This window comes from Gigantopelta aegis, unplaced genomic scaffold (assembly GCF_016097555.1).
Source record: "Gigantopelta aegis isolate Gae_Host unplaced genomic scaffold, Gae_host_genome ctg2901_pilon_pilon, whole genome shotgun sequence".
NCBI classification, from domain to species: Eukaryota; Metazoa; Mollusca; class Gastropoda; order Neomphalida; family Peltospiridae; genus Gigantopelta; species Gigantopelta aegis.
In genome coordinates this window covers 45,744-60,830 of record NW_024533086.1, presented here as the reverse complement: position 1 = coordinate 60,830, position 15,087 = coordinate 45,744, and the positions used below count along the sequence as shown (strand labels likewise).

General features: G+C 33.9%; 1 protein-coding gene across 1 annotated transcript; it reads left to right on the top strand.

Annotated features, from left to right (window-relative positions):
• The first annotated feature begins 5,556 nt into the window (after positions 1–5,556).
• Positions 5,557–14,436, top strand: LOC121391731 (ankyrin repeat domain-containing protein 29-like). The gene is given in 6 exon segments (XM_041523259.1): positions 5,557–5,647; positions 7,572–7,728; positions 12,445–12,697; positions 13,184–13,274; positions 13,277–13,380; positions 14,278–14,436. Coding segments are annotated over 6 exon segments (855 nt in total).
• The last annotated feature ends 651 nt before the right edge of the window (positions 14,437–15,087 follow it).

Here is a 15,087-nt window from a genome sequence, read left to right as displayed (position 1 = left end):
ACGAAGTTAGAATTTCAACCAATAGCCAGTGCAAATACTTGACACCCCCAATTCCAATCCAGAAGATAATCCAAAGAAGACTTATACATTTGGTGTGTGTTTACATCAATCTCTCTATGATATTAAGGATCCACAAGTATTGTTAAATTGGGTAGAACTCAACTTAGTACTGGGTGCAGAAATCATTACTATTTATTTTCAGAATGTTCCGGAATCATTCTACAAAATTATGAAACCATACATCGATGAAGGTTTAGTTGAGATACTATATTGGAACTTAAAAAAACAACCTGTGTTACTTGGATATGATATAACGCGGGGTCAATCTGCACTAATAAATGATTGCATTTATCATAATTTGTATCGCGTGAAGTATCTAGCTTTGATGGATATAGATGAATTTTTTATTCCACAAGATATGAATTACTTTAAAATTACTGATATGCTTTCCAACACTGAAAAAATTTATGTCCTAATGCAGCTGTGTATATATTTTTTCATACTCATTTTATAAGTGATGGAGTTAGTCTTCCTGAAGTCATTAAGTCAGACAAATGCTCAAGTATGAGTTGGCTCGTTACTTCACTCAAACATTGCGAAGTAGGGATCCTATAGGAGATACCAAAATTATGTCAATCATAAGTTAATCGTTCAACCTAAAGCAGTGATAGCAGCTGATGTTCATTCTATTGCTGAAGCTAAAAAAAGGCTATACTCCCTTGTATAATGTACCAATCAATGTGGGTTTACTGTTTCATTTTCGCTATAAGCTCAGATTTAATGTGAGGAGAAGGGAAAGAACTTTTATTATGAGTCGATATTTTAACCAAACCTTTCAAAGACTAACAAGTAAATTATGCAATTAGAGTCAAGTTTTTCTATTTATATCATAATTTACTTAATACCTCATCTTTATTTATTTCCTACAAAATTAGTGTATATGTGTTAATAGACCTTATCATAGTTAATTTGTACTTGTTTGTTATCTGGTTGCCTTACTTTTGTTCAGCTTGATTTAAATTCTTTTGTATTTTTTGTTATTTATACATGCTTTCTGTTAAATAAAAGCTGAGAAACGTGATATTGTCCATTGATACAGTTGCACGGTTTGCATTACATTTGGCGCAGCAGGTGGGATATTCAATTATAGTCTACTTCTGGAATTATGGCAGCTCAACTGTTAGTCCTGACGGAGCCTTTCACAGGTGAAGGAGTTGGGACCAGTGAATTGATCATTTAGAGAATTTTTGCTGTGGTTAATGCTTGGGATGAACAGTAAAGCTCCACTGGCTTAGCATAAATACAACCTATATAAAAAAATATGTATTGGTTAAATCAATTAATAGATAATTACAGATTTATATTTTACTGAAATCATAGCAACATAAAACAGTTATGTCCCAGCTACAACAAATGTAATGACATGTATTTTCTTAATAAAATTTGACGTTACTCTAATGTTATCAAAACTATTGTATCTACACATAAAAACATTACTCTAGCCTAAGTCAGTATGGCATAAACATGGCATGAAATGTGGTCATAAAAATGTTCTACTAAATATTTACTTGTATAGATTTGGTTAATTTTTTTAAAAATCAGTTTTGATAGTGGCTACAGAATAGACTGTGTATTTTTATGAAGGACAATACTTGTTTAATGGAGGAAACAGCAAACTTTTCTAGATATGTTAAGAAGCACTAGATTTCAGACAATTAAAAATTAATTTATTTTTAATAAAATCAATTCTAGTATGATGTAATTATCCAGGCACAAGTCCTGGCCTTGTTAGCCCCACTGATTATTTGGTACTATAAGAGATGCAAACTTTGACTATACTAGTACTCTTAAGAATAAATTAAATAGCTAATCTACAACTAAGCTATAGGAACCCTATATTACTCTGCACTCACCCTTGGGATAAAAATGACTATACCTGACTGCCCACAATAACAATAAATATACACAAATCCAATAAACATAAATCCTGCAAAGTAGTTCCTTGTAGCATACATTGGGTATTATTCATATAATAACTTCCATGTAGGTGGAGTGTTTACATCAAGGCAGGGTTTAGAATCTACTCTAGAAAAATCACAAGAACATGCTTTAACTACAGAAATATCTCTAAAACCTAATACTTCTTTACAAAACAAACTTCAGTACAATCAACTACTTTCCAAGGTATTATAAATTTCAGTATCTCATTATAAATATACCTCAATAGCCTCTAGCATTCATCAACAAAAAGTAGAAGTAATAAATAAAAGAGAAGGAGAAGGAACTTCGAACCTTTTACAGAGTTTACATCAAAACTTCAGTACTTTAATAGTTGCTGTTCGATCCGCTTTTAAATCATAAACTACAAACATCAACTACTACAATTAGAAGATGTCACAATATTTATTAAGTATGAATTATACGGGGTTGAAGAACTGAGTGACATCAACAAATGTAATGATTTAGATGAACTTTTCGAGAAACTACATCATAATTTTGACTTTTAGACTGTGAATAAATTGTTCATGTGAGTGAAAAGTTTCTCAAGAATGAATATTTTGGAGAGAGACATGAAAAACCTAGTCACTAAACTTAAAGTAGAGTTTGAGACTTTACGTTGCTCATTTACTGTGAAACAACTCAAACATCAATTAAAAACGCATATACACCCCACATCTAGGAGATCTAACAAGCATGCCTCAAATTATATTGAATTACACAATCCATGGAATGATGCCAATGTTTCGAGGACTTTATCTACTAATAGGACATTTACTACCTTACAAGTCAAAGGATTCAATTTTGAAGTATATTGAAATAGAGACAGGCTCAGTTCGTATTAAATTTTGTCCATGAATCAAAAGTTGATTATCTCATAGCTTATGCTCAAGGCAAGCTACAGTTTATGCGTCTCATTGGTATATTTGCTTAACAATTATGGTGAACCTATCCTGGAAGAGATGAGAATATGAACTTTAGTTTTGAGTCAGCTCTTCTTGAAGCTACAAAAGCTGGTCATAATGAAGCTATGCAATTTCTGCTTGAGTTAGGAGGCAACATAGACTATTGCAATGAAGAAGGTATGACAGCACTCATGCTAGCTAGTAAAGAAGGATATGAACAAGTTGTAGAAACACTAATATCAGCTGGACCTAACATTAACATTCAAGATAACAATGGCTACACTGCAATGATGCTAGCATGTGATACAAAACTCCTACACTATAGTCAATTACCTACTCCAGGCTGGGGCTAATCCTGATATACAAAGAAATGATGGTAATACAGCTATCATAATAGCATGTCATAATAATAAACTCTGATATTGTCAAGTTATTACTTCAATTTAATGCTGATCACTTACAACTATATAACAGAAAATGATAATACAGCACTCACTGTAGCTACACGTTCAAAATTCTATTGAGATAATGGAAATGTTACTTGAACATCTAACAGAGAGCCAGAAAAAACAAGTGCAGTAACATCAGCTCTTACTACAGCATCTCAATATGGACCACTCTCAAATTATTATCAGTTTATTAGTAAAGCTACTTGATATCATTAGACTAGATGAATTCCAACTTTTTGTTTTCATGTGCCGAAGGAGATCATGATACCACAAAAAGCTATATTTATGACATCAATGTCAATATAATTGTACACTAGCCAATGGTGTCACTCCTCTTATGATAGCCTCATCTTGTGGAGATACAGAGACAGTACAAGTCCTCTTACAAGGTGGAGCTAATGTCAACGTACAGACAATGATGGTATAATCCACTAGTATATGCTATAACAGGACACAAATCACTTCAAGTTATAAAACAACTACTTAAAGCTGGTGCTCAACCTAATGTCTTTATTAATGACCAGAGTATTGTTGATAAAGTAAGAGAAGAAGGAAGAGAAGAAATATCTGTAAATTGTTACAACAGTTTAGTGTTATAAAGATCAAGAAAAGTGAGGAAGAGGTACTTGAACAACTCTTGAAAATCTGTGACAGCTTACAATTCTTAATGAAGCAATTCTATCAATTCTATAGAAACTAATAACAGAAGGAACTGTTCTCATTGTTGATGTTGTAGAATTCTTCATCATTATCTGGGGCACACTGAATTAAAAGTGGACAATATAGACCAACTCTAGATCTTCAATGTTCTTCAACCGTCATTACTATTTCTTAAATGTTGACCTATTAAGGAAAATAATAGATAAGTTTATTGGAGGTAAACTTCAAAATCGTTTTAGAAGGTTTAGCTACATATTAGTATGGTTAAGGCTTTTGAAGAAACTACTCAACTACAGTTTGTTTTGTACAGGCTATTAAACACATACCATTACTTCAATCACCAGTTAATACAACAAGGACATGTACAATGATCATCAAATTGTCACGAAACAATGGCAACAGAAAAATGTAGTCCATTTACACAAATTTCTCAATTACTTATTTTCTAAAGAAATTCATTTTCTGAATCACACTGTAATTGAGGAGGAAGGATCATCATGTGTTATAAGTTTGTAGTTCCCAAGTCTCAGTTAGACAGTCTTATAGTCATTGCAACAGATCAAGGGAGAGTTCATGTATCAGGTTGGTGTTTATGAAGTTATATTGGTGATCAACCTATCTTAATAGAAGATTACAACCATAGTTTTTAGCTTCAGATATGCTCTTCAAAGGTCTATAGAGGCTGAAAAAATCACAAGCTAGTGTCCTTCCTAATAGAGATTGATGTCAGTCTTCAAATCAAAGTAATAACATTCATGAAGATGGCTATATTGATGTTCTTAAATTAGTACTTAAAGAACATGAAGATATCAATATTCGGAATGAAAAATGGAGAGACAGCTCTAATGCTAGGTAGTAAAAATGCCATATTCAGGTTGTTGAACTCCTATTGAAAGAACATGCAGATGTTAATATTCAGAATCAAAATGGACGCACTGCTATAATGCTAGCCCGTTCAAAATGTTTTTATCCAGATTATGGAACTACTGGGAGAACACGTTGATGATGATATCCAAGATGAAAATACAATGTTTGCTCTAATGGTTGCTAGTCAAAGTAGTCATACTCATGTTGCTGAACTACTACTTAAAGAGCATGCAGACATTGATGTCGTTGAAGCAAAAATGCTAACGGTACTAGCTAGCATTAATGGTCATACTGAAATTGTCAAATTACTGTTTAAAGAAAAAGATGTTCATGTTCAGAGTCAAGATATACAATTAGCTCTAATGTTTGCAAGCTATGACGGTCATGTAGAAATTGTTAAATGTCTCAAAGAGCAGGTTGGAGTTAAAGATCCAAGTAAAAAGTGAAATGCAGACAGCCATAATGTGGTCTAGTTCTAATGGTCATCCTCAGGTTGTTGAACTACTACTCAAAGATAATGCAGATGTTAATGCTCAGAATCAAAATGAATGGACTGCCCTAATGAAAGCTAGTCAAATGGTTATACCCAAGTTGTTGAGCTATTACTCAAAGAGCATGCAAATATTAATCTTCAGACGAATGACGGAACAAAACTGCCTTAATGGTAGCTAGTCAAAATGGTCATACCCAAGTTGTTGAAACTATTACTCAAAGAGCATGCAGATATTAATCTTCAGACAAATGATGGAGTAGTGACTGCCTTTATTGGTACCTAGTCAAAATAGTCATACCAAGTTGTTGAACTATTACTCAAAGGAGCATGCAGATATTAATCTCCAGACAAATGATGGAGTAACTACTTAATGACAGCTAGTGAACAATGATCATACCCAAGTTGTTGAACTATTACTCAAAGAGCATGCAGACATTAATCTCCAGACAAATGATGAGCAACTGCCTTATTGGTAGCTAGTCAAAATGGTCATACCCAAGTTGTTGAACTATTAGTCAAAGAGCATGCAGACATTAATCTTCAGACGAAATGATGGAACAACTGCCTTAATGCAAGCTAGTAAAAATGGACATTTCCAGGTTGTTGAACTATTACTCAAAGAGCATGCAAACATTAATCTTCAGAGAGAAATGATGAGCAACTGCCTTAATGTTAGCTAGTCAAAATGGTCACCACAAAGTCATTAAGCTATTACTTATTGACATTATCACCAGGGAAAAGATACTGGGTAACTAGAGAAAAGTGTAACATGTGCTACAACTAGTATACTACTGGTCTAAAATTACAGATGTCTTCAGAGTAAATTTAAAAGATGGATATGGTCATACTTCTTTTGTGCATATATATATATATTAGTGCTTATTGTAAATTAAGGTATGTCAGGATCCTTTACATGGAGTTATATCTATTGGAATATTAACAGTAATGATAATGGAGATAAGACTATCAAACAGGTTAGATGAATGAGTGGATGGATGGATGAATAGATTAATTGATAGATGGACAGACAGACAGATGGATGGATGGATAACAGCCCAATGGACACATGTTAAATGGACTGAAATGAATGGGTGGGGTTTATCGAGTACATAGATACAAGATGGATGGATCAAAGATGCAAGATACATATATTTACTAGGTAATTTAATGTAAGTGTCCAATATTTCATATATTTAATACACCTCCTTCATATATTATTCCCATGAATATTTCTATTTCTTTGCTCTTTAGTTGATCTTGTCTCAGACTATTATTTGGTCTTGTTTTGTTCAGTATCATTGAGAGAGTTAAAGAAAAAAGATAGTAATTACTAATAAACAGTTTGAACAATGATTATAAACAGACAAATATGTAGAGAATTATTAATAACTATTGAATACTATGGATACAAAATAGTCTTTAAAGTTGTACAATTGTAAGGATAATGAAATGATAATAGTATATATTGAACTACATGTAGTGATATACAGTAACAGAATTATGTTAACTTGTAGTTGGTAATTAAATTGACAAGATAATTAACTAGTGCTAATAGCTAACTTGAATTCCTAACATATGTAAGAACTTCCTGTTTCCTAGCTTTCTATCTTGATAGCTGTTTTTATGTTGTTATTTAAGTTACTTTTGTTTCTTCTTATCTTTCTGTCTTTGACAGCTACTCAATTGTCTACTAGTCTATAGTCTTTCTGTTGAGTATATAATAAAGTGTTGATATTACATTGTATGTGGTGTACAGACAGGAACAAAAGGTAAGTAAATATGTAGAACAAGTTGTCTTTTGATATATTGATTGTTTGTAGGTCATTATGATTGATATCTCTCAATGGAGAGCTAGTATTGGGGTTATGGTATTGTCATCATATACCATATACTACTAAAAAGACTCCTTCTAACACTGATACCCCTGGATGGATAAAGTCACTATTGATATTAGGAGATGAGGGTGGTGGTGCTTTGATATTCTCTCTAGTTTTGTTTCTTTTACTTCTCCTCATTTTATCAGGTGATATTGAACTCAACCCTGGACCTAAAACAGGTCAGTAAGCATAAAAACATATAACTGATGGAATGATGATTCAATTTACTTTAATAGAGTTAACATCAATTAATGCTCTACAACTTCTTATTAAGAGTGGTTTGTTGTTAAAAACAAGTGGAACGAACTCACTATTCTTCTAGGTGTGTCACTAGAGGAGAGGAGAAGACTCAAGACAATGGCCAGCAGTGATCAAGACTACCACTTTGCTCTAGAAGAAGGTTTACAATGGTGGATTACAAATGGTACTGCCCCTGTTGGGAAGAACTCATTTCAGCTGTTGAGAGTTGTGATGATGATGTAGCTACTACACTGAGAAGACAACTAGATATTAAAGATGAAGGTATCTACTATATATAGTTCATTATATACTAGTACTTAAAATAATTATCAATGTAGTATAATAGTTTAGTAAAGTACATAACAAGGTATATTCTATTGATTTCATATATTGAAAGACATAGCTAGTCTTTTGATACAGTTCTGATATGACTTTACTCCATTAAAAATGAGTGAAACTAGATTGACAGTTCACTCATCTAAGCTCAATCCTTATAGCTTCCTTTCTTTATCAAGGGCTACCAGAAGGACAGAAAAGAAGAAATAATTGGCCAGGATGGAGGCCAGACATTTTCTTCAGAAAGTGATGAAGTTCATAAAGTGTTGAAGAGTGTACTGACAAGCCATTTTTCTGACTTAAGTAACCAGTTAAGTAGATGTTTATCACGAGTTTTCTGCATCAATGTATTCTAAAAGACTGATAAGTGAATCAGTCAGAGATTCTCCAACTGTTTATAATGTAATTGGTGAATTTGAAAGTGGAATGAAATTAGCAAGCAATATTTCAAAGTTACAAGAACATTGTCAACTTTTCTTACAATGTCTCTCCAGTGAAGGTGGTCCTACTAAATTAGCTGCTCAAAAGTTATGTCAAGACTGGATGGAAGAAGTCAAAAAGCAATGTGATATCTCACTAGATCTTTCATGTGATGAAGAAGATATTACACATCAAGGTCAGTAATGTAGAGTGATAGTTGTCCTTATTTTTGAGATGAATTGCCACAAATATGTATTGTTCTCATTATTAAAATTGTTTTAACCAATAGAAAAATTAAAGTATAGTATCATTCCAATAGAATTCTTGTCATACCTGTTATTTGTGAAATTATGATAGTAACTAAGCAAGCTGTAACATGCGTGCACTCCTCCATGGATACAAATCTATAAAATGTATTATATTATATAAGTAAAGTTCAATATATATACTATATTAATGTCTATAAACATACATACCATATATTAACATGTAAACATCATATACTCTAATCTATGAGCGAGTTTTCTTATACACTAATTTCATAGTGTGATGATTATCAGAGAACCTATTAGCACCATTCTAATAGATAGAATAATAGACTACTTTACATAAATAAAGTATTAAATCATACGAGGCTAGCTGTTTGGGATGTAGTTACTCTTCTGAGAGATTCTAGGGAAAACTATTTCACTGTGCTCTCTTATAATGGTACATTCCTTTGAAAATTAACTTAAGTCATTTTTTGCTGAACAGGTATAGATTTGAGCCTACAAAATATGCAGACAAAGTTATTTACTGAATGCATAGACCTGATGTCACTACATGCATCTTGTTTTGTTTTGATGGTTTTTGTTTAATATCCCTATTAAGCTCTGAAGCTAGGCTGGGTAAGGACTTTGCTTTATTAGTGTTTTTCATTATATAGGATCCCATCATACAAAGATAACTAATACCTTTGGAGGTATGTTAATGATAATATCATTGTTATTCTTTACTGTTTTCTTTTTTAAAACAAGGTGATAAAAATGAACAGACACAAAAAACAAGATGAGAAGTCTTCACATTTTGATTTACTAACTGTAGATGGACAACTCCAAAAAATAACAGTCACTCCAGATGATCCTGTAGCTGAAAACTTGAAAGTTTGTACTGTAAATTTGTAAAATTAGTTGAAAATACCAAACAGGCTCTCAACACTTTAATCGAAAAGAAAACACATACATTTAATGGCATTGCAAGTTATCTCGGAGAATATTTCCGAATAAAAGGGCTAACCAATACTACAGATATGAACAATCTGTTTGAGACCCTTTGGCCTCATTACAGCTACCTTGATATTGAAGTGTTTAGAAATGTTATCATTGAAAATGAAGACTTTCTCAATTAAAAGAAAGATGCTATGGGATATGCAGACTTACAGACAGCATCTTGAAGAATTTAAACAATCAACAACACTTAACAAATTCAAGAATGCTGTTGAAGAAGCATTGATACCAAATCCAGAAGTTACATCAATTTCTTGTGAAGTGGTTATCAAACTTAATCGTCAATGGGGAAAGAAAACATTGGAGAACTTTAAAACACTTGTTAATCACATGTTTCATCAGAATGACTCATATACATGTGGAGGAAGGATCAGTATGTGTTACTCTACTGGTACTCAATCAAAGTTAGACTACATCTTGGAAATTGCTAGTCTAAAGAAAGAATTTGGATCACTCATTGGTATCTTTGAACTGACTATGATGGTCAATCTATCTTGAAAGAGAAAGAAGAAACTCAATTTTCTTTTGATCAAGCATTACAAAAGGCTTCAAAAACTGGTGATGATGAAGCTGTTCAGTTCTTACTTGACCTAATTGATAATATCAATTATCAAAATGTAGAAGGGCAGTACAGCAATTATGTTAGCTAGTAAAGGACGACATGAGCAAGTTATACAAACACTAGTATCAGCTGGAGCTAATGTTAACATTCAAGATAACAATGGCTACACTGCATTGATGCTAGCATGTGATACAAACTCCTACACTATAGTCAATTACCTACTCCAGGCTGGGACTAACCCCAATATACAAAGAAATGATGGTGACACAGCTATCATAATAGCATGTCATAAAAAATACTCTGATATTGTCAAAATATTACTTCATTTAATGCTGATCAACTTATCAGTACCAGAATGATGATACAGCACTCACTGTTGCTACACGTCAAAATTCTATTGAGATAGTGGAAATGTTACTTGAACATCTAACAGAGAGCCAGAAAACAAAGTGCAGTAACATCAGCCCTTACTACAGCATGTCAATATGGACACTCTCAAATTATTATCAGTTTATTGTAAAGCTACTTGATTTTTTTATACCAATGAATTCCAACTTTTTTGTTTTATGTGCTTGAAGGAGATCATGATACCCACAAAAAGCCATATTTATGACACCAATGTCAATATCAATTGTACACTAGCTAATGGCATCACTCCTCTTATGATAGCCTTATCTTGTGGACATACAGAGACAGTACAAGTCCTCTTACAAGCAGGAGCTAATGTCAATAGTAAACAGACAATGATGGGTACAGTCCACTAGTATATGCTATAACAAAACACAAATCACTTCAAGTTATAGAACAACTACTTAAAGCTGGTGTTCAATCTAAATGTCTTTATTATGACCAGAGTATTGTAGATAAAGTAAGAGAAGAAGGAAGAGAAGATATCTGTAAATTGTTACAACAGTTTATGTTGTGAAGATCAAGAAAAGTGAGGAAGAGGTACTTGAACAACTCTTGAAAATCTGTGACAGCTTTACAATTCTTAATGAAGCAATTCTATCAAGTCTACAGAAACTAATAACAGAAGGAACTGTTCTCATTGTTGATGTCATAGAATTTCTTCATCATTATCTTGGGGACACTGAATTAAAAGTGGACAATATAGACCAACTCTTCAATGTCTTCAACCTCATTACTATTTCTTAAATATAGACCTACTAAAGAAAATAGTGGATAAGTTTATTGGAGGTAAACTTCAAAATCGTTTACAAGACTACATTAGTATGGTTAGGTTTTTGAAGAAACTACTCAACTACAGTTGTTTGTACAGGCTATTAAACACATACCATTACTTCAATCCACCAGTTACTACAACAAGGACATGTACAATGATCATCAAGTTTCATGAACAATGGCAACAGAAAAAATGTAGTCCATTTACACAAATTTCTCAATTACTCATTTTCTGAAGAGACTCGTTTTCTGAATCACATTATAATTGAGGAAGAGGATTGTCATGTGTTTGTAAGTTTGTAGTTCCCAAGTCTCAGTTAGACAGTCTTATAGTCATTGCAATAGATCAAAGGGAGTCATGTATCAGTTTGGTGTTTATGAAGTATATATTGGTGATCAACCTATTTTAATAGAAGATTATACCATAGCTTTAGCTTCGGATATGTTCTTCAAAATTCAATAGAAGCTGAAAGATTACATATTAGTATCCTTAATAGAGGATTGATGTCCAGTCTTCATGAAGCTGCCAGAGATGGCAATATTGATGTTGTTGAACTACTACTTAAAGAAACATGCTGACATTAATAATCAGGAAGAACATGGATGGACTGCCCTTTGATAGCTAGTTTAAATGGTCATACCCAGGTTGTTGAACTGCTACTTAAAGAACATGCCAACATTAATCACCAGGGAAAAGACGGAGTGACAGCTCTAATGCTAGCTAGTTGTAATAGTCATACTCAGGTCGTTGAACTATTGCTAAAGAAGATGCTGACATTAATACTCAGGAAAAAGATGGATGGACTGCACTAATGGATAGCTAGTCAAGAGGGTCATCATCAGGTTGTTGAACTATTACTCAAAGAACATGCTGATGTTAATACTCAGAAAAAAGATGGATGGACTGCCCCTAATGCTAGCTAGTCAAAAACGGGGTCATCACGAGGTTGTTGAACTACTACTCAAAGAACATGCTGACATTAATACTCAGAAAAAATGATGGAAGGACTGCCCTTATGATAGCTAGTTTAAATGGTCATACCCAGTTTGTTGAAAACACTACTTAAAGAACATGCAACATAAATACTCAGAAGAAGAAATGAATGGACTGGCTAATGCTAGCTAGTGTAAATGGTCATACCCAAGTTGTTGAGCTATTGTTGAAAGAACATGCTGACATTAATACTCAGGAAAAAGGATGGATGGACTGCACTAATGATAGCTAGTCAAGAGGGTCATCATCAGGTTGTTGAACTATTACTCAAAGAACATGCTGATGTTAATACTCAGAAAAAAGATGGATGGACTGCACTAATGATAGCTAGTCAAAACGGTCATCACGAGGTTGTTGAACTACTACTCAAAGAACATGCTGACATTAATACTCAGAAAAAAGATGGATGGACTGCCCTTATGATAGCTAGTTTAAATGGTCATACCCAGGTTGTTGAACTGCTACTTAAAAAACATGCCAACATAAATACTCAGGAAAAGAAGAATGGACTGGCCTAATGCTAGCTAGTTTAAATGGTCATACCCAATTGTTGAGCTATTGTTGAAAGACATGCTGACATTAATACTCAGGAAAAGATGGAAGGACTGCACTAATGATAGCTAGTCAAAGAGTGTCATCATCAGGTTGTTGAACTATTACTGAAAAAATGGATGTTAATACTCAGAAAAAAGATGGATGGACTGCCCTTATGATAGCTAGTCAAAACGGTCATCATCAAGTTGTTGAACTATTACTAAAGAACATGCTGACATTAATACTCAGAGAAAAGATGGATGGACTGCCCTTATGATAGCTAGTCAAAATGGTCATAACCAGGTTGTCGAACTGCTACTTAAAGAACACGCCAACATAATCACCTGGGAAATGACGGAGTGACAGCTCTAATGCTAGCTAGTTGTAATGGTCATACTCAGGTTGTTGAGATTTTGCTAAAAGAAGATGCTTACATTAATACTCAGGAAAAAGATGGATGGACCGCACTAATGATAGCTAGTCAAGAAGGTCATCATCAGTTGTTGAACTACTACTCAAAGAACATGCTGACGTTAATATTCAGAAAAATGATGGAAGGACTGCCCTTATGATAGCTAGTCGAAATGGTCATACCCAGGTTGTTGAACTACTACTCAAAGAAACATGCCAACATAAATACTCAGGAAGAAGATGAATTGACTGGCTAATGCTAGCTACTTTAAATGGTCATACCCAAGTTGTTGAGCTATTGCTGGAAAGAACATGCTGACATTAATACTCAGGAAAAAGATGGAAGGACTGCACTAATGATAGCTAGTCAAAATGATCATCACCAGGTTGTTGAACTACTACTCAAAGAACATGCTGATGTTAATACTCAGAAAAAAGATGGAAGGACTGCCCTTATGATAGCTAGTCAAAATGGTCATACCCTGGTTGTTGAAACTATTACTCAAAGAACATGCCAACATAAATACTCAGGAAGAAAATGAATGGGACTGGCCTAATGCTAGCTAGTTTAAATGGTCATACCCAAGTTGTTAAGCTATTGCTGAAAGAACATGCTGACGTTAATACTCAGGAAAAAAATGGATGGACTGACCTAATGCTAGCTAGTCAAAACAGTCATCACGAGGTTGTTGAACTACTACTCAAAGAACATGCTGACATTAATACTCAGAAAAAAGATGGAAGGACTGCCCTTATGATAGCTAGTTTAAATGGTCATACCCAGGTTGTTGAAATGCTACTTAAAAAACATGCAAACATAAATACTCAGGAAGAAGGAGAATGGACTGCCCTAATGCTAAGCTAGTTTAAATGGTCATACCCAAGTTGTTGAGCTATTGTTGAAAGAACATGCTGACATTAATACTCAGGAAAAAAGATGGATGGACTGCCCTAATGCTAGCTAGTCAAAAACGGTCATCACCAAGTTGTTGAACTACTACTCAAAGAACATGCTGATGTTAATACTCATAGAAAAGATGGATGGACTGCCCTTATGATAGCTAGTCAAAATGGTCATACCCAGGTTGTCGAACTGCTACTTAAAGAACACGCCAACATTAATCACCTGGGAAATGACGGAGTGACAGCTCTAATGCCAGCTAGTTGTAATGGTCATACTCAGGTTGTTGAGATTTTGCTAAAAGAAGATGCTGACATTAATACTCAGGAAAAAGAGGATTGACTGCCCTAATGCTAGCTAGTTTAAATGGTCATACCCAGATCACCGAGCTATTGCTAAAAGAACATGCTGACAATAATGCTCAGAATGAAAATGGATATACTGCCCTAATGCTAGCTAGTTTAAATGGTCATACTCAAACTGTTAAACGTCTTCTCCAATGGGGTGTAGATGTTAATATTTAAATAAATATGATTACAATGCCCTAATGCTAGCTTGTCAGTATGGACATCTTGAAGTTGTAGAATGTTTGATACAATTGCAAGTAAATCCTCACTTTTTAGCATATGATGGATCAACAGCATTTTCATTAGCAGCTTATAGTGGTAACAGAGACCTTGTTAATATGCTCTTAGATAAAGCTGAAACCCACTAATGATGAGATTGAAAAAAGCAGTAGTACTATCATGTTATGGTGGTGGTCACCCTACTCTCATTACCTTCCTCTCATATAAACTTCCACACCTCAGTAATGACCAGAGAGAACTACTAGACTCATGTGTTAAAGGGAGATTTAGCTGTAGTCATAATGAAGACGTTAGATAGTCCAGATACTTCACTGGTTCTAGGTCTTACTCCACTCATGGTAGCTTCATCATGTGGACATGTTGATATAGTGGATGCTCTCATACAAACTGGAGCTAATGTTAATAA